Here is a 26,667-nt window from a genome sequence, read left to right as displayed (position 1 = left end):
TTCAGGACATGTAACACAGCCAATCAAACTGCACAGGACATGTAAACACAGCCAATCAAATTGCATGGGAGAAAACAATGACCGGGCCTTTTCTGCCAAACCTCTTGTGTGTCCCCTTCATCTTTTATTGCCATGTGCAAGGTCACAAGTGTGCGAAAGTGGTCGTCATCACTGTGATCTCCGCTGGGAATACTTTTCACACTGCATGCAACATTTTTTTTTTTATAAAAAGACCAGAAAGAATTTTGGGAAGGCTTCAACACAAAAAGCAATTTCCTAATTAAAATCATGGCAAATCATACAGACCTAAGCCAATTCTCTCTCATATCTTGCACCTTAAATACAGCGTTACTATTAGCTAGGATATAGAGTCAAAATCAAGTATGTGTGATTTGGTATAGATTATAATATTTCATACACCTGGATGTCATCACTATGAAGGTAATGTCTATGAGGTGCATTTTGGTAATTGAAGGTGTGTGTGCGTGCGTATGAGCATGTGCGTGTGTGTGTGTGTGTGTGTGTGTGCCTTGGTGCATTCTTTAGTGTGAGAGTCATATATACACTTCTGTATGATTGTCTACACAGGCTTAAAAATATGTCCTGACGACATGCATAGCAACCCCACACAGATGTTAAATCACTCACTGCAGCCAACTGGGGACTGGACATACCCTGTTCTTACACACAATCCTTGCCCACACCAGTAGTAGTCAGATTTACAGTGGACAGCACATGGGAGTGTCTTTCTGCCCACCACCAGTCCACTATCCACTGCTTTACTGAATGAGGTGATGAATTATTGAACCCCATAGTACAAACTAATGAAAATATAATAATGATTTGGCTGCACATGATTGATGCATTGCCACGCAACTTTCCTCTAAGCATCTTTCCATGTTTAAACTGTGAGTCAAGAAAGTTCAGTGGAATTACGATGCATAAGGTTATGTGTATTTGATTGAGTTATTGTGTCATAGACCATCTGGTCAGTCCTTTTAAAATCCTGGCTATCTCACATTCAGTCACTCATAACTGCCCTTGAGCATAATGTGCTACATACATATCCCTGGATGTCATATTGTCATTTGAACATGGGAAGGTGAACAAAGAGACCCATAGGTAAACATAGGACACATGCACAACTCTTTGTGTCTACAAATAAAAAATAAAAAAACAAATACAAAGAGAGAAAAAAATACATATCTGTAGCCTACATACTATGGGTTTTACTCACAACAGTGAAACATTTTTAGGGTATTTTCAATCAAAAGCTTGCTTCATTCTGCTTGACGTGAATAGTATTTGTTTTGTTGTATTAGGATTTGTCATTCAACAACAAATTTGAGTGAGTAGATTGCAGCTGGGGCTATGCGACAGATTAACAGAAAGTTGAACATATAATGGCACATCTTTTAAACAAAACTGCCCATATCCATAAGATGCCATATTAGAGATTCTCCATTTTCCTTTCTCAGCTTTCCACAGTGTCCCAGCAGCTTCCCAAGGTTGGCTAGTGCTATTCAGAAAAGAGCTCTTCTCAAAGAGGCGGAATGCAGACCACACTGAAGGGTTTCTATAGAAGATTAACTGTTTCCCCTGCCTTGGTTCTCAGCCAAGGGTGGGACACAAAGGATCGTTATAGACTGTGAGGCCATCAGCACCTCTTATCTGCTCTTATCATTTCTAATCTAATCACATGCACTGACGTAGTGCTTACATAGCCTACATAAACAGTTCCCTTATTTATTTTTGCTGGTGCAGTTGCTTTATAATATAGTGGTAAACTTATTTACTCAAACTGACTACTACTGCGGTTCTAAACACACACACACACATTGGCTTATAGGTTTCATATGTATGAGAGGTAGTTACACAATTGTTACACCCACATACCTGATAACTTTGCAGAAACATAACAATTAATGTTTGCATGAAGTTATTCTGTTCATTTAAAGGTAACATTTTTGTTATTACATCAAATATGTGCACATTTATAAATCACAGATACAGTGAATGTCTACCTGCTGTGTTGAGAATGTATGAGATCCTCCTCAATAGGATCATTATGGAAAATCTCTCAAAATGTTGTGGAATTTGCGTGGGAACTTTTTCAAATAGAAAAAAAAACTTTTAAGAAACAAATTGTAGGGCTATTCAACAAACTTTCGGTCAATTCTGGCTAAGCTGCAAAATGTTATCATGTGTACTATGTCTGTCAGTTGTTAATGATAGGTGACGTTTGATAAATGTTATTAGATGACTTTGTTGCAACATATTCTTACAAAGGATATAACTGGTAGACTTTTACTATTACTGTGATTTATTACATTTGATTAAATACATAATATTACCCTCCTACAAAACTTAATAACTTCCTGCAAACATAGCCATTGTTATGCTTGTGGGAGGCAATATGGCATGTTAGAAGTTAATTTGGTAACATTTTGGGGTTATTCTATTTTTAAAAAGTGCAGATTTGTGTTGCGTTTGTGTCATCTGTTTGAATCACAATACCTTTTTTTCCCAAAGGCAAAAAAATAATGAATAAGAATTATGGAGTCACTGCACTGGGTGATCTATCCTAACATAAATATCACATTAAGTTCACAGGTGTACGTCAGTGATGATGGTAAATTCATGATAGATCTTTTGGCAAGCAATGCAACATCCTGAATGAGTAACTGTGCCAAATATCACGGTCTATTTACCAGGTAGCAATACTCAAAAGGTATCATATAGGAAGGTACAGTATATGTTGTGTGTTATGATTTCAAGAAAAAACAAGCCCAAGGGAGTCACATGTTTTATTCAATCACACTCACTGCCACGTTTGAGTTCATTTGACAAAAAATGATGTTGAGAATATGCAGGCAAGTGAAATGTTTAAGAGTGGGAGACCTCAGGGCAACAACAGGCAGCAGAAACCAACAGTGAGTGAACACATGAGGATGAGGCAGTCATGGTAAGATCATTTGCACAAACATCTACCCTAAACATCCAACCTTCAGTACTCTCAAAGAAATGTCAGTGGATCCCTAATGACCTTTCCAGTGCTGCAGTTATTTATGTGGAACCATAAAACTAAAACCACTGCACTGCACTGCAAAAAAAAGTGCGGCCTTTGCAGTGCATTAAAGTCTCCTCTTTCCTCTCTTTTTTGGTCTTCTCTGTTTGCAAGCTGCCCCCTTTATCAAGCAAAAGTCGTTAGCCCTGTAACAGACACCATTCCCAGGTGAAAGTGTTTGTGGAGTCGTCTGCCTCTGAAGAAGCTGAGAGGCCATTTGCTGGTCAGTCACAGCACAGGAGGCCACTGGAGAGAGGTCAGGTTTCACCGGAGGCCAGTGTCCGCAGGAAGCAGTCTGACAGGAGATACGGCTCTGTCCAGAACAATTGACTGGCACAGGGCGGATGCGTTCCTCACCGACTCCCTTCCCTTCCCTCTGTCTCCACCCTGTCTGGTGTTCCACACACCCATGTCTCCACCCTTCCTCTCCCCTCCCCCTTGGTCTGTGAGCCAGATGTGCGGATGTATGAAGTGCCTCGTCCTTCCTTTCTCTCGCCTCTATTAATACCCTTCCGCCGCTCACACATTCCTCTGACTATCCTGCTTCCTGTGCCCCTCCTCCTCATCCCCACAACACACATCCCCCCCCCCCCCCCCCCCCCGCCAGCTATCCCATACTGACACACTGTTGGGAATCGATTTGTGTTTGTGTTGCTTGCTAAAGGGATCAATGCAGTACACACATGTGCATATAGAGTACACTCATCAAAACATTCGACAAGTGACACATGAAAAAAATAAAACAAAAAGGGATGATTTTAATCTCTCTCTCTCCTATGCTGTGTAACACAAATACACTGATCACAATCATTTCCCTGACCCAGTCAAAAGGGTTAGGTATATACTTGTTGACATGTTCATTTCAGTCCTTATGCCTCTAATGTTCGGTCAGTGTAAGGCTAAAGCCCACCCTAATCGGTCTCTCGCACAGCAGTGTGTTTCTGAGGCTTATGCCTCTCACAAATCTGTCTCCAAATGTTGGTTGTCTTTATGTATGTAAATGAATGTTCCTGAATTGGGTGCCTCACTGGAAACAGAAATGGTCAGTGTATACCTGCTATAACCATTCATTGTGATCCCGGGTAGCTCGCTTTACAAGCTTGACTGTTCTTTTCTCACATATAATGGGCAATTACGGTTCGAGCGTTTAGGACTGTGAAATTGAATAGCGATGACACAGCAGGCGTTCTTTCCGGCCCTTGCTAATTACCGTTGCTTCCTGTCTTCCGCGGACAACTCCTGCCCCCAGGCAATCCGGTCACCACCCCCACTCTGTTTGTTCAGACCACGGCTAGCTTTTCACAGCATGTTTTCTCAATCTCAAATGACTTGCCACACGTTGCAGTGGCCCAAATACACACATGGAAAGGAAGAGTATACCAAACTGCTGATCTTGTTAATAAACGTTTTATTAAATAAATATGAGGTAGCGTATGGAATCGGAATGTGTTGTTCGAGATTCTTTACCACTTCTAGTCACTGATGCACCTTCCAGTGAAATGTCCTTGTCCACACAACATGAGTAGGCTACACATGAACACAGATTTATACAGAACTGTCAAGTACATTCTGTACACAAGTGAACTGACAAAACATGTATCTACAACAGTCAACGTGTTGGCTGGATGGACAACTGTAGAAACAAATAGTTCTCTTCTGACTGAAATCAGTCAACGGTAACTGGACAGCTCTTCTGAGACACTTTCTTGACTGGAATTCCGGTCACTCTTGATGGATGCACTGATCGCAAACCTTCACTCATCTGGCACTGGATCAAGACAAATCCAAATATCCCAGCCGTGGATTCGCCGTCGTACTCCGTCCCGAGATAGTCTCCACATGTCATTGGACTTTGGCCTCTCTTGGATATCCCTGTTCGTGCGCAAAAAGCGCAGTGTTAGAAATTAACGACTGTCACTGTGCCTCATCAAAAGCTAACGATGCTCCTCTGCATGGGGATATGTGTTAAAGAGTCATTTATTCCACAGCAGGTCCTAAGCGCCGCGCTGTGTGAATTCCGCCTGATGGCTTCGGCTTCCATTTTCGCCTTTTTACATGGTAGAAAGTCGGGCTCAACAGCGGCTTTGCCGCGGCGCTTTCTGGAATGTCGGTCGGGTCTGGTGGTACTCAGATTTTCCTTGTCCTCTGACCCTTCAGCGTCGTGGTTATGTGGGTCACCCTGGACATTAGTCTTTGAGTTTTGCGTTTCTTGTGTATTTGAAGCAAGCGAGGAGTTGTCATTCTCTGGGACGCAAGAAGTGTCCGTGCCTGCTGTTTGACATAACTCCGTTGTGACTCCAGTGAAGTTAGCTTGCTGTTCTTGTTGTTCACTGGCTATGCGGCAGCTGTGGTAAATGTCTCTCGCCGATTTCATTACAAGCGTGATCAACAAACTTCGGTGAAGGCGAAGTCCACCACGTTGCGTGCGTAAAGTGTACATTTTCCCCAAAGCTTGAACCATAATCCGCTTGGCCTCGGTGGTGACGTCCATTGTTTCACTTTGTGGTTGAGACATTGCAGATATTATGTTGATAAGTGTGTTTTGATGTGTCTACCCTTCAACAAGTTTTCGGGGGCCTCAGCTGTTGGGATCAACACATTCCGACGAAACGGGGTGGGTTTTTATGCTCACAATGACGCTCTGTGACACGGTTGCGATAGTCAACCAAGCTCCACCCATGGTCAAACCCTCAAGGAACGCCATCTGCATTAATGAAGCTGGTAGGCTAAATGCAGTAGTCTAGGTAAGAATCATGATATGCAACTAAAATAAATAGGACTCTGCATTGTTAATGCCAATTTCAGCGACTGTTCATTAGCTTAGACTTAGGCCTATATCCTGCTCCAACCAATTCACAACCATAACTTGGACATTCAGTCTGGGTATTTTAAGGCCAGTCTACTTAAAACAGCGACTTCGAGAAGTTTTTTGAGATGGAAATGTTAAATGAATATAATTACTAGTAGGCTTAGACGCTGTAACATTTGCATTGTTGTACTTTAACAGTTGTGCACTTAACTTGATCTCCTAGACTCGAATGCCTATATATGGCACATCCGCAGGACAACCAGTCTACCTCCCACGGAAAAATCACGATTTGTGGGACGCACTTCCTGTTTCCATATTTAGAGCACACTGAAAGGGATTTCGTCATAGTAAACATCCATACATGGTTTTCAAGCATGTGACTTCCGCTACTTTCACAGAAAAAGCCAGATGTGCTCAATGTACTTGCGCATGCTGGTAATTTAACGCAGTTATACCAGAATAGATTATATGGGATCTGGGACATATCACATGATCAAATCCATTTGTGTAGCTGTAAAAATTACATGCCTACTATTGACACTGAACAATGTTTCTCTAGCAGAGACCCATCTGTTACTATGCAACTGCTTTAGGTCAGCGAGTAGTAGCATATGGTTCAATATCTGGAGAATGTTTTTATTTCGTGTAATAATGGAAAAAGTGGTTTTGGTAGAGGTGTGTTGCTAGGTAAGAGGAAGCACTTTGAGTGATTTCTTGAAAGTGTATGTGTGATTACCTGATTTGGTTAACCCGCTTTTCTTTCAAGACTATTGTGGATACAATTGAATTGAACTGGCGAGGATACATGAATCCTGAAACATTTATCAAACAAGTTGTCTTGTGTTAACTCATCATTTCCCCTCAATCAGATGTTTAAAATGTGGCTGGTAAAACATCTTCAAATGTGTCCAAAAGAACAGATTATCAAATAAGCTTTTGTGTCCAGACAACTTCGAGCACAGCCCTGTAGTATGCTGTAGCATGCAGTGTGAGGTTTACAAGAAGGATCTATTTTGTGCTTAAACCTACGAACAATAAATTGCAAGAGAATGAGTGCATCTGCTTTGTATTCTGTATGTTTTACGAATGCTGTAGATTTCATTAGGAAATCCAGTGTCAGGAAACGTGTAAACAAACATTAAGTGGAGATGCTCACACAAAGGCTGGCTGAAAGAGCATTGTATCTTTTTTTTCCTTCACAAAACAAATGCATTTAAGAGACAATGAACCTTGAAGATGAACAAAATCATACAGCACCTCCATTTGTTACAAACCTTGTTTTATTATTAAGATATTCAGATTTATCCTTTTTGATTTTCATTTTGATCCTTTACAGTAGTTAATGTGCAATTACTTTGAATAATATTGGGTCACAGTTAGGGATTCACAAAGTTATTGGCACTTTGAAACACATGATAAATGGAATGAGCACTGGCTTTTACAGGGGTGGGAAATGGGGGGTGGGGGGGCAATCACAGCTAGGGGTTACGGCACGTGTAAAGGGGTGTGTGGGGGGGGGGGGAGGGGGGTACGGTGTATTTTGGGGGGTGGGGGCTCTTTGACATCAGCAGACGCCACTGCATTGGTTTCCAAAAGCGTGGTTTCTGGCTTACACTTCATGCTGTGAGTGCACAATGAACAATCAAACTTCAGTAGTGCTTCTATGTATAATATACAGTATATATATATATATATATATATATGTATATCTCTATGTTTGTATAAAGAGTGAATTTGGGATCTACTGACCCCAAAGACACCACCAGAGAGGTTGCATCTTACAAAAACAAAAACAAAAAAAACAAACAAAAATATACCCCATATTTTTATTTTTGCCCTGTCTGTCAGTGTGCTTCAGCAAGCTGTTTTTGGATTTTCCTGTAGTCCGACTGAAGTTGGTTTGATAACACTACCATTCACTTCTTGAAACTGCCGTTTCCATTCTGTAGCATACCAGCACACAAGATGCTGCTGCTGTGTGTTGCTGTGAAACTGCCCTAGGATGTTCAATGTACTGCGTGCATGTTTAGCACATCAGGGGTTAACCTAGCTATGGCTCCCAACCCAGACAGGTGAGGTGCTAGCAGAACAATGCAAAACGTGCTATACACACACACACACACACACACAGTCACACAATCTTGAGCATACCTTAGTACGCGTCAGTGAAAGACACCCCTGGCTGCAAAGGGACAATTCCACACATGATGTGTGGATGTCTGCAAAGGGTTCTGCCAAAACCTCTGCTCAAGGGCATCCGTGGAAGAGCAGAGGTCAGAGGTGAAAGAAAAGACCCAAATGACTGCAGTTTGAAAATGAGAGAGAGGTAGAACAATGGTCAGCTCCAACCCTTTTCCTCCTTACATCCCCTTCTCTCTCAAGTTTTTGCGTAATACCTCAGTCGCCATCAGATCATTCAGCCTCAATACATGCAACATACCCATTTAAAAGGGCCTGCCTTACTTTTGGACATTGATAAGATGCTTTTAGAAACACAAAATGTAAAAATAAAAAATAAAAATGTGATGAAAAATCCCCAAATCGAAACATTCACTCAGTTACAGCCAAACCCAGGCTAGCCTAGGCAGCCTGACCTTCCCCTGCTCTCCACACACGGAGTGATTGCAAGGTGCCAGGAGGGGGTGGACATCCTTACCAGAGCCCTAACCCCCCCCTAAAAAAGGTGCTTCTCTTGAGTGCAGAGGAAGGAAGGTACAGACATGTGGAAACGTCATCTTTTTTTGATGAGAAATCTCGGCTTCTCACATACACACTCACACACAATGGTTGAACAGGACCACCCAAGCTCACTTTGGATTGACTTGCGTGGGTCATTTGGAAGATGTCCTTTAAGTATGACACATAATCTGAAACTCAGATAATGAGAGCACAACTAGGGTTTAAAAAAACAAAATAAAAAAAACAAAATCACATACTTTGATCATAAAGGCAACCATTCCAATCCAGTGCCACTTTTCCCGTTAACATGTAGTGCCCTCTAGAGGTGGTGGGCAAGCAGAGCACCAAGGTAAACCACAATTACAATACAAAACGCCAGATGGCGACAGACACACACCGATTCCTTGCCAGCCAACTACCCCCCTCCCCTTCTCCCTTAGGCACACCATGCTGCAGATCGGATCTGTGCCATCAAAATGGAGGCCATCCGTCGAATGGCATTCCATAAGTGGCACTGCTGAGTCCTGTTTGAGGTGATGCTTTTACAGTGTGTAGATGGGAGCCGTTTACATACCTTGGCACCACAACAGTAGTGGGTGTTTTTTTTGGCACCCTCTATACCTCAGTGTGATGCTAAAAGAACAAAACACAGTACTTAAACAGCCAGACGAGTACTGAAATTCTCTAGACAGGATTTTAAATTTTCTTGGAGATGCGGGAAATGCTTTAAAATGTGCCAGTACCAGAAAGTAAGAAAAAAAAAAATCCCAGTTAAGAACACCTCAGATATATGAAGTCACCAAACATGGGCCTGCTTCAAAGTGACCTTACATAGCACCATAATCTCTCTTAAAGCTCCCCGTTCCCTACACAAATTCAGCACTTAAGTCCTTATCAAAAATGAAAAAATAGGCAATGTTCTGTCCTACACGTTTTTTCCCATATCCTATTTTACTTTTTCTCTTTAGCAAAACAAAAACAAACAATTGGCAACTCAACCTTGTTAGTAGATCTCTCTCGCTCTCTCTCTTTCTATAAAAAGGTAAATACAGTACGTTCTACAAGCTTGGTTGATAGGGGAGAAAGTATAACAAAAAAAAAAAAAAGAACGGAACTATTAAAGGAAATTGCAGAAACTGAATGACCTCCTACATACATTCATGCATCTCTCAACGTCTAGAAAAACCAAACAATTGGTAGTTCAGCTCAGTCACAGAGTAAACAAAAGTAAAAGGATCATAGGAGGAAGTCTTAATATACAAACAGCCTAACCAGACTGTGGTTCCTCTCATCATGGAGGCCAACTCATGAATCCATAGTCCTAGCTGTGGTCTGATTCTCTGGCATGATGCATGCTGGGTAAGGGGAAGCCTCCACTCAGTATCTTTAGTCTATACACGTTTCAAAAAACAAGGAAAGAAAACAAAACATCTAGGAGGCAAAAACTAGGAAAAGAAGAGGGGAAATGACATCTAAAAAAAGAATTCATATTGACAAATCTCACAAGTCCTACAAAACAGAAGTCTAAAACATCGTAAAAATCAGCTCAACAATCCTTTCAATATTTACACTGCGCATTACGTTCTCAAAGACAAGACTGTGTCCTGTTTTCAAGGAGCCTCTGGCAGTCACACACACACACACACACACACACACACACACACACACACTCTCCCTCTTTCACAAAGACCCACAAACACTCTCTCTTTCTCTCTCTCTCACACACACACACACACACAAATCCATTGGTTTAGTCCAGAAACCATCTCACTTTGAATCTACAAAATAAAGGTGCATGGCCCCCTACAGTCCTCTACAAAAAGGTGCAAAAAGCACTAGTTCCGACTATGAAAAAGGTGCACAAAGCTCCACAGCTCCACTAGGAAAGACACCGAATTATCATCAGGCACATCAGCTGCATCCCCAGAAAGGATACCCCTACTGTGGCACAAACATCTCCTGTCCACACACACACACACACACACTAAAGCAGTGCAAACAGTAAAGGTGCAAATCACTAAAATTAGGTCACATCACATAGCACTGGAGATAAAGCCAAGTGAGAGACACTCACAGTCACACTCACACACAAACACACATACACCTCAGTGGAAAATGTTCTCACACCCCTCTGTAGAGACAATGTGCTTTTAAAAACACCATGCTTCTTTAAAGCCATATGACTGAGCCTAAATGAAAGGTAAAGGAAGGAGCTGAGAGAGGGGACACTTAGCTAGGCAGAGCCCAGCTGAGTACACTGGAGCTTCTCTTTGTGTGTACATGTATGTGTGTGTGTGTGTGTGTGTGTGTGTGTGTGTGTGTGTGTGTGTGTGTGACAAACACAGTACTTGTGCATGGTACAGAGGCACAACTCGAATTTGGACATGGAAATTAGAGAACAAGGTCCTGCTATGCAAATGTAACTTTACTGCTTTACCTACATTCTGGTTTAACTCTGCTTATTCTATCAACACGCGCACACACACACACACACACACAGGGCCAACAGGAACAGCAAACAGATCCAAACATGTACTGCTTTCTTATGCACACACACAGTTAGCACACAGAGTCAACTCTATGCATGGAATGTGCACATATGGTTGCCCACACCCACACTGAATGGCATGCCAGCCCTTGAACACACACACACACACACACACACAGCTGCCCAAACACAAAGACGTCTGCAAGCTGTCAGTCATGACTTTTAACACTAATCCTGCCTGCCCCCACTTTCCCCTCACCCAATGCACACACACACACACACACACACAAGTGAGACAGGCATATAAAGCCACACAGACTCACCCTTCCTGGGAACACAGCTTTACCCCTAAACCTAAATAGGGCTCAAGCCCCACCTTTAAGACAGTATGAGGCCAGGTCCCACCTCTAGAGTCCCCTTCCCCTTCCTATACACACACAAACACACTGATTACTCCACACCTCCAGCATGGTGGTGTGTGTGTGTGCGCGCGCGCATGTATAGTGTGTATTCAAGGAACGGGGCGTAGGGTCATCTCGGAATCCCTATTCTAAAAATGTAGCAACACGCCACATATATAGACAGTCACTAGCCTGAAGCTGATCTAAACCAGGTCTAAGACCAACCAGCAAATGCGCTCTCTAGAACACCATTCCGATTTCAGGTCAGCTCTCGGTCCGGTCATGCACCCAAGTCAGCACAGGGTAAAAATAGCCCAGCAGATCCAGGATCAGTCGCTATAAAGTAAGAAAAGCACTGATCACCCATCAGCTATACAGCCAAACCCACCGATCAAATAAGCAATGGTCTCTCGATATTGCCACAGCTGGGACCAAACCAGGAACTCTTAAACACGCCGTTCTGAACGGCAGACGAGTAAGTATAAAGCGCCCACCCGGCCTAGATAAGATCACTTAATGCAAAAATATTTTATACTCTCTTTTTGTTTCATCTCATATGCAAGACTACTCATCACAAACATTTCAGTCAAACAAAAGGAAATGTTAAAAAAGCACTAAAAAAAGGAAGAAAAAAAAAGCAAAGAGATCTGAGAACAATCCCTCTCTTTCTCTCTAGGTCTCTCTGTGCACATGGTAAAGGTGCGTCTAGATAAATACTTTTTTTTCCCAACGACATGACAAGTCTCTCGATTTCCTTTTCAGTTTTTCTCCACCCATGTCCCTCTCTTTTTCGTTCATTGGTTTTCCGCTCTGGTTCCAACGGTGTCTGCGATCAGATTCGCACACAGACACTTCACCAAGATCAGGGCCGTGTGGAAAAAGAGGGAAGATGTGGGGGGGGGGGGGGGGGGGGCAAAAAAACTTTCTCTTTCTCCACTCCTTCGTTCTGCAGGTGATGACTGGAATGGCCAGAGCTGAGGCGCGGATGATAGTACAAGGAAAGGAGGGATAGAGACAGGGACGAGGGAGATGATGACAAACTGAGAGAGAGTGAAAAAAATAGAGTAGAGAGAGAGAGAGAGAGAGACAGAGAACGAGAAGGTGCTTCCACCACAGGAATCTCTCCTCTCTGCCCAGAGCATCTTGTGTCCATCCAGTGCCCGCTGCTCGCTGCCCTCTCTCTCCCTCCTTGGAGGTGGGCACACTGGCACACAGTCATGCCAGTTACATTCAGTACCACTACCAGTACCAGAGCAGTGGGCCTGGCATGACCCACACTCTCCACTTGACCATCAGCGCCTCTGATATGAAATGGTGAAATAAAGGAGGGGGTGGTGGTGGTGGGGTGGGGGGTCTTTTTGACATGTATTTTTTCTGTCAGGTAATGAAATAAATGAAATGAATTCACCTGACTTTGAGTAAATAAAAGGACAACATTATAATAACGATCAATTAAAACAAAACAAAACAAAAAATTAAAGCAAAGCTTGTAGGAAGAGGGCCTCTGTGCAAAAAGGGTAAGCATTGACTTTTTCGTGTTACCAAAACAAAATAGTAATAAAAAGAAGAGGAAAAAACATCAAAACATCCCCTTGTCTCCTTTTGAAACCAATCACATTCCTACCCACTGCCTCCTCGGACAGTACCTGTGAGGACCGCCTCCATCGAACCCGGCTGACTGGACCAATCCTGGGTAGAAGCAGCGGAACCCAGAGTCAAGTAATGGGGGGGTTGGGGAGGTTGGGCTGGGCTGGGCAGGGCTGGGCTTGGTCAGATCACAACAGTAGGGCAGGAGGGTTGGGGTACGTGACATTTAGGGGTGGAGGGGAGCCGGAAGCAGCGCGGCGGCAGCGGCATATATGTTGTGTGTGTGTGTGTGTGTGTGTGTGTGTGTGGGATGGGTCGGACTGTGGTTGTGGAAGGAGGGGTGGGGTGGATGGGGTGGGGCGACAGGTTTAGCCCCCTAAAACAAGGAGCTGCTGTCCCCTCCCACGTCCTGCAGGGAGTCGCTGGCCCCCACCTCGCCGGGGCCTCCGGCCGGACCGCCCTCCAGGCCGGCTGGGTCAAAGGCGCCCTCAGCGCCAAGCGCGTCCGCCTCCAGCTTGACCCCGTCGGGCAGGAAGCTGGCGTAGGCGTCACCCTCGGCCATCAGCAGCTTCAGCTTGGGGATCCAGCTCTTGCGCACCACGCGCCGCGCGTTGGTGCACATGTCCGCCGCGATGGCGTTCATCTCGCTCTCCTTGAAGCTGGTGGCAAAGTTCTGGCAGTAGACTGCAGAGGGAAGAGGGAGACCACAGAGAGGAAAACACCAGATTCAATAAAACACAGGACGTGACGCTGACTTCCTTGGGTTAGTGCTCAAAGAGAAGAGAGGCAGACAAGAGACAGATATGCTTATCATACATGCCTAAGAAAACCACACAACTGCACCAAGTACAGTAGCAGACCTAGTGAGTTTGTGATAGTGTTTATGACCCACTGGGTACATGAACAAGCAAATATAAAACTATAATGCTCCCATACTACATAGAGGTGTAATATTTGTGTTTTTGAGTCGATCTAATACAATATAGCACTACAGTGTAACATAATGACCATAAGCCCTTCATCTGTACACCACAGGAAGACCACACAAGCATTCCAGCTGTTTCTGGATGAGGTGAGACTCCTGTGGCCTCCGAGCAGTGGGCCCTGCCCCCGGGGAAAACTCGGGGACACTCACACTTGACAGCGTGCAGGACGCGGTTGTCCAGAGGCTTGCGGCTGGGGTCGTTGGTGGAGGAGCGGATGCCGGTTCCGCAGCTGTTCGCCAGAGTGCTCCTGAAGGGGGTGGAGGAGTGGAGATACATGGGTGAGCATGAGCGCAAACACACATTTAAGTAATTGCATGGCAACCGCAACAAAGACATAGCGTATTTCATGTTGCTAAAACTCAACCGTGCGCGCACGCGCGCACACACACACACACACACACACACACACACACACACAAAATGATAACCAATGCAACAGAACAGAAACTCTGTGAAAACCTGGCCCCACCCGCGTAATATCGCAGCTCATTTTTATCTCACTGAGATACTAGTCTGGCTACTCTCAATGCAGTAACGTTTCCCTCAGCCACCAGGATGGCAGACCAATCAGCGGCCAGAGGGATGACGTTTATTTTGAAATTGAAAGTGGCAGTGGTAAACGGTAGTATCAACACATGCAAACATTAAATAATCAGTTGGGAGAATGTATTGTTTCCTTACAGTTTACTATCAGTTTGCAAAGGTTAGTGGTGATGTAGGAAGTAAGATAGAAGTAAGTAAGAAGTCTACGTTCATTATAATACTAGGATTGGATACACTTCCCAATGAGGAGTACCCAGACCTTCACAAAGTGAACGGTCTGGAGATTCCAGGCCATGAGAGTCTATGGTCTGACCTGATTTGACCCTGGAGAAAGGGAAGAGACTTAGTGCGGTCTTTCTCAGGTAGGTAGCTGACATTCTGACTGTGTTCTGTTTTGACATTTAGCCTAGCAATTGACCTTTATCCACATCAGCTAAGTTTCACCATGTGTCTGTCTGAAGACTTGATTTGATTTCTAAGAAAATATGTGCTCTCTGTGAACTAAAGCGCAGAAATACAGACCAATCTTGTTTATCTGCGTGGGGGGAAAGATTTTCTTCACAGGACAGTAAAAACAACATGTAACGTAGCCATAGTCCCCTCCTCACCCCTCACCTGTCAAAGAACGCAGCCAGCAACCTCCGCAGGAGAACCTTGTGTCTGGTGCCTGCACTGATATGACAGTTCATGAGCTGGGCCCTCGAGATGTACACATTGGTGCCTGCACACACACACACAAACACACTTTGAGATGTTGGTAGACTCAAGTTTGAATGGTTCAACACACTTGAGCAAAAAACAGCTTTGGTAAACAGATCTCAGATTTATGAAGGCACTTCAGTAACCCTGAATAGAATCACAAAGCCATCTGTGGGCCAACCAGCCATGTCCTTGCTTACAGTTAAAAGTGCCAAGAGACTTGTATGTACTGGAGATCACAGGGAGGGAGCATGCTTTGTCACATACCACATTTCTGACATGGCTCATGACTATGCGGGGCAAGCCATGGCAACTTACACATAGGTGTGTGTGTGGAAAAAAAAAAAAAAATCTACCAGTAGTGGGTGTTGGCAATACTGAAGAAACAGACTATCGGTTTTCATTCTTGACTTCTGTGGCCATTTGAGTAACCCCGGCCCCAAGTCAAATTCTTAAGTGTCCCCTTCTAAACAGACTGACCTGGGGTCAATTAATGGGATTATCATCCCTATTACCAAAACAATGTGCCAAATCTTTAAAATCCTGTGGATTACAGTTGGAACAATAGGGCATTTTTCAACTCATAAATTAGTCTGCTCTGGGACAAAGCAGCAGATGACTGGATACTTTTTTGAAATTTCAACAACTTTTTAAAACCCCAACCAGCTCAACCAAATGCCAACAGGTTTGAAATAGGTTATAGGTTAGGTTAAGCTGACAGTAATGCGTCAACATGGTAAAGTGAAGCTAAAGCTTTCTCTGTCCACCAACTATCAGCATGTGCGCTATACTGCACAATATCCAGCCATGATTTAAATGGTTAAATTATACTTATCTAGAGTCTGTTCATTGTACTCATTGTATTCTAATTAAATTTACCAGTACACATCATAAAAAAACACAGTGCTGGAAGAGGAAAATGTATATGCCTTAGCCTACATTTCGTGTAGATAGTAACTTTTCTCCCTCTGGCTAGAATAGATGATTTGCCTCAGGCAGTCCTCTGAATACTGAGGGAATTAAAAAAATATAAATACTGCTAAAAAAAAACCCCATCCGAAACAGTGTGTGTCTGCCTGACCTGAGACCAGCTCCAGTTTCTCAGCAGGGTCGCCCTCCTCGTACAGCTTGGGGTGGCAGCGGTTGCCGATCTGTGCTATGAGCTCCGTGGGCAAAGAGGCCAGGTCCTGCCGCCCTCGGCCCCGACTCCGCGTCTCGGAGTGGTCAGGCAGGGCCTCCACGCGCTCGCCCGCCACTGGAGGAGAGGGGCACAGATGGGAAGTAGCCGCACCATCGGGAGGGGGGGGGGGGGCGGGGGGTGGAGGTCAGGGGGGAAAGGGAACAAACCCAAAACATATACCGTTGGTTACAGAACAGACATTAAGTTAGGGACTATTGAAAAATGCCATGAATCTGCATTTCAGCCAAAGCACCACCATAACACGTGCAATGCCTCTTGCTGCCAAATTTGGATAGTGTAAATTGCTCGGCTAATTTTAGCATAAAACACAGAAGCCCTCAGCCCTGCAGCAAGAAGGAGTGATGACAAATCAAATGATCAAATTCTCTAGTTCAAGAGCATTGGATGGTGTGATGGTGGGAGAACGACAGTGCAGGACGGGCTAAATGATTCAACCAACCTGTCGCTGGGGGTGCCCCATGGCGTGTGCTCTCACCTGCTGCGCCCATGTTGAGCATGCTGTACATGGTGTACATGTTGCAGATCTGTCGATACTGCTCCTCCGTGCCGTCGTCCACCACCTCCTCCTCTTCCTCGTCGTCGTGGTAAGAGATGGGCGAGTCGCTGGTGTAGGCGCTGAGGTTGCCCGGGCTGGTGCCCTCGGGGGTGGCCGTGCTGGTGCCGTTCCCGTTGCTGCCGGCGCCGCCCCCGTTGCCCACCAGCGCCAGGCCCAGGCCCAGGCCCAGGCTGCTCTGGATGGCGCTGCCGCGGGCAGCCTCCTGGGAGAAGCGGGCCGCCTTGCGCATGCTGCCGCCCGACCCCCCCGAGCCGCCACCGCTCTCGCCCCGGTTGCCGCCCTCCCAGAGGCGCTTGGCCACGGGTGTGCACACCACCGAGTAGGGCGACGCCTCCGGCTGCTCCGTCTTCACCTTGGACACCAGCGGCAGCGGGGTCAGGCAGGACGCCGGCCGGCTGCTCGACCGTGGCTGGTCGACCCCACCTCCTCCTCCTCCTCCTCCTCCTCCCCCACCACCACCGCCAACGCTGACCCCCACTGTGGTCTGCGCCACAGGGCTCTGGGGCTCGGACGGCGGCGCCCCCTCCTCGGCGTGCAGGCCCTGCGAGTCACAGCTGGGCGAGCTGACCTTCAGGAAGAACTCGGTGCCCTTCTCCATGATCTGCTGGATCTGCAGGAAGCCCGCCGTGTACATGAGCAGGAACTGGTCACCCACGTTCATGCTCAGGCGACCCGTGTAGCAGAAGGACAGAATCTGCTGGAAGCTCTGCGGCTGGACCGCGGGCGGCAGCTCCACCACCGGCGTCTTGTTGCCGGCGCCGCCACTGGCGTTGAACAGGTCGCGGAAGTAGGAGCTGCTGGCCGCCAGCACGGCCCGGTGCGCCTTGAAGGCATGGCCCTTGACCACCACCGACACGTCGCAGTAGAGACCCTGCAGACGCTGCTCGTTCAGACACTCCAGGACGTTGTTGCCGAAATTGGGAATCGCCATCTGAAGGGTCTGAGCCATGACGCAATGGCCAGCACCACTACAGAAATCTGAAGAGATGGAGGGGAGAGAAGAACGAGAGAAACAAAAGGGGTAAAGTTAAGAGAGGCAAAGACTACCGAGACACTGACAAGTTGGAGCTGTAAAACCCACCTCCCAATGGAATAAAAAAGAAATACAAAAAAAAAAGAAAATGGCTCTACATCATGGCTTCTATACCATGTCAGCAGAGGAAACAATGAGGCATTTTAGCACCAAATGAAAAACCACATTCACTCCATGACCTTTCTCCTACTCCTCCACAGCACATGGTTTTCAATTAGACTGCTAGGCCCTTTTCCCACACATCCACTTTCTTTAAATTACAACTTGAGCAGGTACCATTTGTCTCTCTCTCTGACACACACACACACACACACACACACACACTCACAGACAGCATGGGGAACGCATAAGGCCAAGCCCCAGCCGCTGATCTTAATGTGACGAAAGGGCCTTGTGTCTGCTCCACATGTGAGGGAGATAAATCAGACAAGAAGTGCTGCGAGTCTGCCACTGCAAAGGGGAGGGGGAGGGGGGCCAGGTCTTTAGAGGACAGCGTGGGCAAGCAGAGCTGTGTTTAGTTAGCATGACACGGTGCGAAATACCACCTTCATATGGCGCCATGTTTTTTTTCTTTCTCTAGCACACCCACTGCAAACGGCTGGCTGACAGAGGCTAGGCTAAAGATAACGCTGGCCTATAGTTTCCTGTGTTTAAATTACGAATAGGTCATCTGTGTACTGCTGTAGTAAACACAGATGGCTCTGACTTTTAAGGTTGCGTGTCTCTGAATACTGCATACAAGTGCCTCAACCTCTTAGGCCAGCAAGACAACAGTGTCCCTCTCTTACAATTGGGAGAAGTTAAGAAAGATGGTCTCTTAAAAGTAAAGTTTGCATGTTTGGCTAAAGGCCCTGCTTGACAAACAACAGCAGCCCTCTGACACAGCCATTGGCTAAGACAACCCAAATGTCTCTTGACAGCTTGTGTAATTTCTGAGAGTCCCAGCTTTTGTTTTAGTATGGCTCAAGAAGCTGTGCATTTAACAGCATGGATTCCCTGCAAACTGATACGATAACAGAAACTGTTTATGGTAATGGTCAACCGTGCAGATAGAGAGGCCATCTCCCGCTCACAGACACATGCACTATGCCAAACACACTAAAACAGAATTGAAGAGGATGGGCTCATAGCAGATCCTACATTGAAACAACCTGCTTTACTGTTATCCAAATAAGGAGGCCACAATAATTTAAGTTCTTTAGCTGAGTATGAGTTGTGAGCAAAACCAAAACTAAAAAACAAACTTCTTTAACTAGATCCCTTAAAATACCTTTTTAATTTCCGTTTGGGTCATGATAGACAACCAATCAGCGTTGTTGAACTAAGATAAAATTGTGCTGGATTAGCGTTTAGTAAGTAGCTACAAACTGATTTGTAAAAAAATATATTTACATAATTATGTATATTATTTAATTTCCGAATCTGTTTATTGTGAACAACATTTAGAATTTCCGAGACACTAATTACAGCGCTCAGATTTATGGGTAACGTGACGTTGACTGAAATATTTAAGGATTCACTGCCTAAAAATTAAACGTTTACCACTAGGGCGACTGTTTTCTTTAAAGTAAAATCTCGAAATAAGATTCGCAATGCCTACAAGATTTATGCAAACCTCCTGGTTGATGCAAACAGGCGTTGCGTTAGATAAGACTGCAGAAAAGGCTGACTCTGTCGCGGTATCGGCTGGCCGTGCCCCGTTATATGTCAGTCAATCTGCCCGGTTGGAGTGCTCCACTGGCACGGGCCGGGGGGCGTCGAAAGATGGCAACTACTACAGAATGACCCGATATATGAGAAATGCAGCACCTAGGCGCAATCCACGACACCGACTAAATACATTTACAGGTTATTTAGCAAGGCGTTTACCTGCGACAATCAAGGGATGAAAACATTTAGTTTGGCAAGGAATGCACATCTGTCGCCTCTGCCCGGTCCTACTCAAAGTGCCGCTATGCTAGCTAACGTTCCCGTATATTACATTCAAGGGGCCTACTTAGCCGGGTATGCCCGCTTGTTGTAGCAAACGGGCTAGCATGGCAAGCAAGCTAAAATAAATCTGTGTTCACTCCGCACCATTCAGTGAGCTAAAAACACCAAATATATTTGGTGTACTGTAAAAAAATAAAGTCGTACGCCATCTATACCTGCCAAACACGCAGCCTAATTAAAATACCAACACCGGTGAGCCCTAACAATACTTTTTAACATTCCGCTAAAGAAACATTTAAACACAAAATAAAGAAATCATGCCCACCTTACTATATTTTAGCTACCGACATCAACAGGTCATCCCGGGACAAATGCAGCAACTGGGGGCGAGCCAGACTAAACCAGCGCTGAGAGTAGGGGGGGGTTGGAAGTCGCTCATCAAGACACCGTTTAACCACTTGTCGCCGGTATCTGACAAAAAGAAATAACCGAAAACTAAATAATCTTAAATAACATTCACAGTGACGTCCCTAAGGTCTTAGAGACAAACGTGAAAATGTAATTATTTCTGTTTTAAAAGATACTAGGACCGGCGCTGAAACTGGAGAGCTGCCAATCACCCGCATGCAGCCATTACTGTAAGGTCGGTGAAGTGGTTAAAGTTTTGTTGGTGCCATTCTTATGAGCCCATCCCCCACCGCACACCTTCCCCCAAAACAATGCCCCGAGAAAACATCCCAAAACCGATTACATTTTCACCGCAACAAGAATTGCCTATCAGGACACCAATGTAATACAGACAACCTGAAATCCCCGCAGCCTTAAACGACCCCGTCTGTCTAGCCTTGAAGCCGACTCACCCCCTCGCTGGTAGCTGTTTCAAAGCGTTTCAATGGAGAAGTCGGGCGCGCTCCCTCTCTCGCTCCCCGTCTCGCTAGAAACAGCCATTCATTGTGAACACAGGGCACACGCAGATCGCCGAGCTATCGAGGGCAAACACTCTCTCTGGGGAAGGTGGAGCACAGAGACACCGATTGAATCAGCCCAAATCAGTCTCTCAATCGTCTCGTCATTAGCAACCTTAATCCCTGGGAGAGTACTGCAATGAGACATCAGTAAAATGTTCAGTTGCTCTACACTGCGAAATGAATATCCTGAAATAGATTAAGTCTGTTCATACCACCTAATCATCAGGAGAGAGAGTAAATTATTTAGATGTAAAGCTTTCAAAGACAAACAATGAACAACACCAATAATCAAGTTCAGCAGGTTCAAAATGTAGGCTCTTATGTAGCATGTCTGAAAATAACACTGTAGCCTATTGTATAGCGGCCTACAATTCATTTTCAGACCATGTTAGAAATTACTACAGAAGTGATCATTTTGGACAGAACTTCTTTTATTTAAAAGTGTATTGGATGGGTTAATGTAGTAGGCCTATGTTATTCTCATAATAATAAATACAACCTTATAATGAATTATTGAATGGCAACGAGTTGAACATTGTATCAAGATTGACATTTGTCTCAATTTATCAGTAGTGCAAAACTGTACACCTAGGTAAATGTGTCGGTAGGCTACGACCACCTGACCACATGTCCTTACATCACCTCAACCAGTAACACAAACATCAAAGTTCTTTCTTGCAGCCAAATAGGCTTCCGTAGTTTATGTTCAACGTCATCCAGATAACTTCCTGCTTTTTCAAACCAAATGTTTATTTTCTTTAACGTGTAAAACTGTAAATGAAGGAAATCGATTTTGGCGAAAATATGCTACCTAGAGACGTATCGTTTTCTAATTATATAACCTCACGATAACTTGGCCAGAAACTAGGTTTCGCAAGAAGAGAAAGTTCTCCTGCCATGGTCAAGTTGTGAGTTTACTTAAACTCATTGTAACTAGTTGGATGGACAAAAAATAAGCGTAGGCCTACTAAATCTGACTAGATTATGCTGTGGTGAAGCGCTGTTGATTTAATAACTAAATGATAACATAATGGGTCCTTTTCCTGGCAACAGCTACATCAGCAGCCAACCAGCACTGAGGAAAGACGCCCTGTCCATGTGCAAACCAATCCGCAAGCTAGCTACTTGGACTTGGCCGTAGCTTTCATATACATTGCCTGGCTGCGTCGTGTGACGGTAGTAGGTAGGGTAGGCTATGTACAGTTTCCTACACAGCAAGTTTATCTAAAATACGTTGGCATGTTTCTACTATTGGGTGATGATGCACAGATCATGATAGCTTCTCGTAAAGCCGCAACACGTTCAGTTTGTTTGAACAGTGTCGAGCAGCAGACATATGAAAATCTATACACTAGGGACCTCTTGTGGCTGCCATTGGTAGGCCTTCTTAATGTAGGCTAGTGATAGCAAATAAGGCACTCATAAAGGCCTATAATTCCAAAGGTGACTTTACAGTGTAAATATCCTATAATTTTCATTTGAAATATGACACATGCCTCTAAGGGTTTCTGCTGATTAAGTAGACAGAGTTTATATATATTTGGCATCAATACATTTACTTCTAGTATTCAAAATTCAAAATTTGCAAATATATATATATATATATATATATAGATATATATATATATATATATATATATATATATATATATATATATATATATATATATATATAATAATTATATATATATATATTTATAATAAATATTATTATATTGCTAATTGCTATAAAGTAGCCTGAAGTAAATGTATTGATGCCAAAGCACACAAATAATTGGGAACAAAATGAGGTCCAGGGAAAAGGGATGTAGAGGGGGAAAGGCAGGCCTGGGTTAACACATTGGTCTACCATGCAGGCTCAGGGGGCCAGGAGCCCAAAAAAAATCTGTACTATGTAAGCCCGACTGCCTGCTCAAGAGTTGACCCTGGAGAGACCCTAAAAGGCCCCTAGCAATACATAGTCCAGTCAAGTTTATTTATATAGCGCATTTCATACACAGAGGTCATTCAATGTGCTTTACAACAAAAGCAAACAGTAATAGCAAGTAAAAGCATATAAGGGCATCAGTTAAAGAATAGTTTAAAAAGTAAAGATCATAACAAAAAAGAAAACATAAAACAAAGTAAAATAATTTAAAATAAAGAATAATTAAAAATAAAAGGCACAAAGTAGAATAATTAAAAGACAGATTCAGAATTTGCAACTCAGTGCAGTGAGCAGAAGGCATCTAAGAACAGTTTGGTGTTAAGTGTAGATTTAAAACTGGCCACAGTTGGGGCCTTTTTGATATAAGCTTAATCCAAACGTTGGTTCCAGAGCAGAACCGCCTAGCAGCTAAAAGCTGCTTCACCATGTTTAGTTTTAACAGCAGGTTTTACTAACAGGTTTTTTTTCTGAGACCGGAGAGGTCTAGAGGGTGTGTACTGCTGAAGCATGTCTGAAAGGTTTATATTCTGTGACTTACTGTATGCCAGTGCAGGGACTTATGGGAGTAATGTGGTCAGTTCTTTCAGTTTTCATGATAACCCTAGCTGCTGTGTTTTGTATCACCTGAAGCTGTGTGGTAGTATTTTTAGGAACACCTGTGAAAAGTCCAATGCTGTAATCAACCCTGCTGGATAAATGCATGAATGAGGTTTTCAAATCATTTGACATCAGCCTTCTAAGTTTGGCAATGTTGTTGAGGTGGTAAAAAGCTGATTTAGTTTTGATTTCATGTGGCTGTTGAAATTTAGATCATTGTCAATTAATACACAATTAATACAATATTTTAACAGTATTCTTTGCTCTGAACCCTTTTGTGTCAAGGAGAGTGGCAACCCTAAGTATTTCCTCCTTTTTACCAAATATAAAGTATTTGTATTTTACTTTCAACACATAACAAGCACTAAATATGACTACATGCTACATATATGTTTCACACCATAAATTAGGTCTTTGAATGTCTGGCGTACACAGAGTCAAATTACTTGTAGGTCCATATGTATTGTACTTTCTAATTTTGGTGGTTGATGGTTTCTGAGGACAGTAAGAGATGTGGTGAAAATTTTATGATTTGTGGTACGTAGTCACAGGTGATTATGTGGTAGAAATGTTGGATTACTAACAAAATCTTATGCATTAGAAATGATTACTAATACGTGTATATGTATTACAAGTGAATACTCATCTACATTTATTACATAAAGGTGATTAACATTATATTTGTATGTGTATGCTTTTCTGTACATTCGATTCAATGCATCAACTCTGCTTTTTCTGTCATTTGCCCTCTCCATGTCACAACATTCTAGTAAAGGTCATGCGACCCCTTTTGTCATGAGTTAGGGGTATTCTGCCTAAGGCAGTACTATTAGGAATATCCTGTGAGGGAGCATACAAGAAAATGCTGAAGAATGTATTGTATTGACCTATTATCTTACTTCCCTGGACAAGCCACATGACTCGGCGGTAGGATCACATGGTATGTCCGAGAAGTATACATGTATTGTTGTATTTCTGCATGTATAAGGAGTTTTGGAAAAGACCATTGTATGTTCAAGTAAGGACCCATGTGATTTATATTACTACGATGTAACTAACATGTTTAGGATAGGCCCTTGCCCTATAAATTGGTTAGTGTTACTGGAACGTGATGTTGCTGGTTACTTGCCCCCGGCGTTGTGAATAAACCTGCAGTGTTTCCTCACACCTGAGTGTGCCTGGAGTTTTTGACTACAATTATACATCAAGGACAATATGATTATAAATATATTTCTACTGTATATTCCATTTCTGCCAATCCATCCGACATAAATCCTCCATATTGAATCTTTACTCAAGCAAACAGGCAAAGTGCAACTACGGAAGAGGCCTCAGTGTCCAGGGGTGCCGCTTCATTTCATAATCTGTCAATGGAAAAGAGAGAGAGAGTGAGAGAGCAATTTCAAGCCTTCAACTTTTTTTGACACATTCAGCCATCATCTCATGATCGCTAGCTGCCCATTCCAGGAGTACACTGTAAAAAAACGGTCTCTTTAGGCAGCCCAGGCTCTGAAAACGGGAAACAAACAAAGTAGGGGCAGCCTGTCCCCCAAACAAAATTGAAGGCCGGGTGAGCTACCTCTCTGCAGTGTTTCGTTTGGTCCTTGGTTAACAAATATAATGTACAATGTTTTGGACAACAGCGCCTGCTAATAATAATACATACAATAAAACATAAACGCAACTTCCTATGCTGACTTCACCTTTATGCCTAAGTTCTATTACAGCCTTTTAAGTCCAGGTCCAGATTTTCTGCTGTCTCTTTACAGTTTTTCTCAGTCGCTTTGGTGCTTTTTTCAGATCAGAATTAAAATTCTCATAACTATTAGTTCAACCTCCACAACATTTAGTCATTTGTGCACATCACATTCATCCTTCCTCTGAACAAATTGCAAATACTTTTGGACATGTATCAGTTGCTTTCATACAATTCTCTGCTGTTTTTTAACATTATCATTTGCTTATGTCATGTCAGTCAAAATGAACTATACTTATGAATGCTGAATAGTCGTTCCCAATAAAACTAATAGTCTTCATTTCATTGCTTGAGTCATTACATACAAAATTGTTGAACTAGTTATCAAATTCTGTCACAATGCTGTAGAATTGCAAAGAGCATACAGTAAAAATGTACGTATTCAGTGTCTTGTACTCACTTACTCACCTAACTACAGCAATGTGTAACTTTACTGTAGTTTTCAAATGGCTGTACAAGTACTGTATAGTGTTGTCTTGAGCATGTTCAGGTAGTGTCACCGGTTCTGACCTTTTTTTGCATTGGAAAAAACAGAGAGAACTGTCATAATGAAAACATGACAAAGCCTTTTGACTACCTTGTTCATAAACGATGGTGTCAAGACTTCTCATTTTGATGACACTGACAGTTTCATTGACATGAATACCTGCTTTTGAGGAATGGACTATCCATTTTGAGCAAGTGACGTGCTTTTGCAGGTCATCCACTAGGTTTTGCAGTTTGCACTAATTGTTTTGAGAATTGCACTAACTGCTGTGCAAATGTTAATAGTGATGTGAGAAAAGCACCAAAGCGACTGAGAAAAACTGTAAGAGAAAGGGATTTCCTTGACCACCCAGGGAATCCTGGATGACCTCACTGCAGTCTTTGCCAGTAAGCCCTCATTCTGGTGGAGGGACGAAAGAATGTGCAGCAATCAACGCATAAAAAAAAATGAATGAGCAAATACCTGCCTGTTTTCAGATGGATCTGGCCCTATATTATTTGCTTTTATTGTGGACACCTTGTGCACTGATCCACCCTGTTTACACTTCTCAGTGAGTGGTGGGTGCTGTTCATATTATTTTATCTTACATACTACTCTCTGGATAGACAATGAAGCAGCAAACGCAGCACTTTGCCCAGTTCTAAATAGTATCCCACCAATGTCACTGCCACTCCTGTGTTTATGTTGTGCAATCATCTATCTCACTAGGGGGCGCTCTTACCCTTGAGCCCTCATGTTACAGTTTTAAAACACTAAACTCTAGCCTGACGAGCCAGACCCACATTAAAATGTAGGGTCTGGGCACTCACCGTTCGCAGTGCTCAGCCCGAGGGGCGGGATAATCAGTTGTCTTTCAAATTCCGTCTGCACGCAATAGGACAGTGGCAGCGCTATGAGTCCCATGCGTTTCCCACCAGCGGAGCTAGTTGGCTAGTTCAAACGTTTGCCAAC

At 43.7% G+C, this 26,667-nt stretch overlaps 2 protein-coding genes across 5 annotated transcripts; both read right to left on the bottom strand.

Annotated features, from left to right (window-relative positions):
• Positions 1 to 4,458: 4,458 nt before the first annotated feature.
• On the bottom strand, positions 4,459 to 5,697 carry ier2a (immediate early response 2a). The gene has a single exon (XM_042084944.1). The coding sequence runs from the start codon at positions 5,580 to 5,582 to the stop codon at positions 4,995 to 4,997; it is 588 nt and encodes a 195-aa protein (XP_041940878.1). The 5' UTR covers positions 5,583 to 5,697; the 3' UTR covers positions 4,459 to 4,994.
• Positions 5,698 to 7,136: 1,439 nt separating this feature from the next.
• Positions 7,137 to 20,935, bottom strand: LOC121704593 (nucleus accumbens-associated protein 1). 4 transcript variants are annotated; one of them, XM_042084940.1, is made up of 7 exons: positions 20,842 to 20,932; positions 20,307 to 20,452; positions 16,900 to 17,994; positions 16,341 to 16,514; positions 15,176 to 15,281; positions 14,167 to 14,264; positions 7,137 to 13,715 (listed from the first exon to the last, which is right to left on the bottom strand). In XM_042084940.1, the coding sequence occupies exons 3-7, from the start codon at positions 17,963 to 17,965 to the stop codon at positions 13,408 to 13,410; spliced, it is 1,752 nt and encodes a 583-aa protein (XP_041940874.1). In that variant the 5' UTR covers positions 17,966 to 17,994; positions 20,307 to 20,452; positions 20,842 to 20,932; the 3' UTR covers positions 7,137 to 13,407. The 4 variants fall into 4 exon arrangements, with proteins under 4 accessions (XP_041940874.1, XP_041940877.1, XP_041940876.1 ...); XM_042084943.1 differs by having other exon boundaries at positions 16,936 to 17,994; XM_042084942.1 differs by having other exon boundaries at positions 20,312 to 20,452.
• Between the last annotated feature and the right edge of the window lie 5,732 nt (positions 20,936 to 26,667).

The sequence above is a fragment of the Alosa sapidissima genome, chromosome 3, assembly GCF_018492685.1.
Source record: "Alosa sapidissima isolate fAloSap1 chromosome 3, fAloSap1.pri, whole genome shotgun sequence".
NCBI lineage: Eukaryota > Metazoa > Chordata > Actinopteri > Clupeiformes > Clupeidae > Alosa > Alosa sapidissima.
The sequence above is the reverse complement of the archived record's forward strand: the minus strand, read 5'-3'. Positions and strand labels throughout refer to the sequence as shown.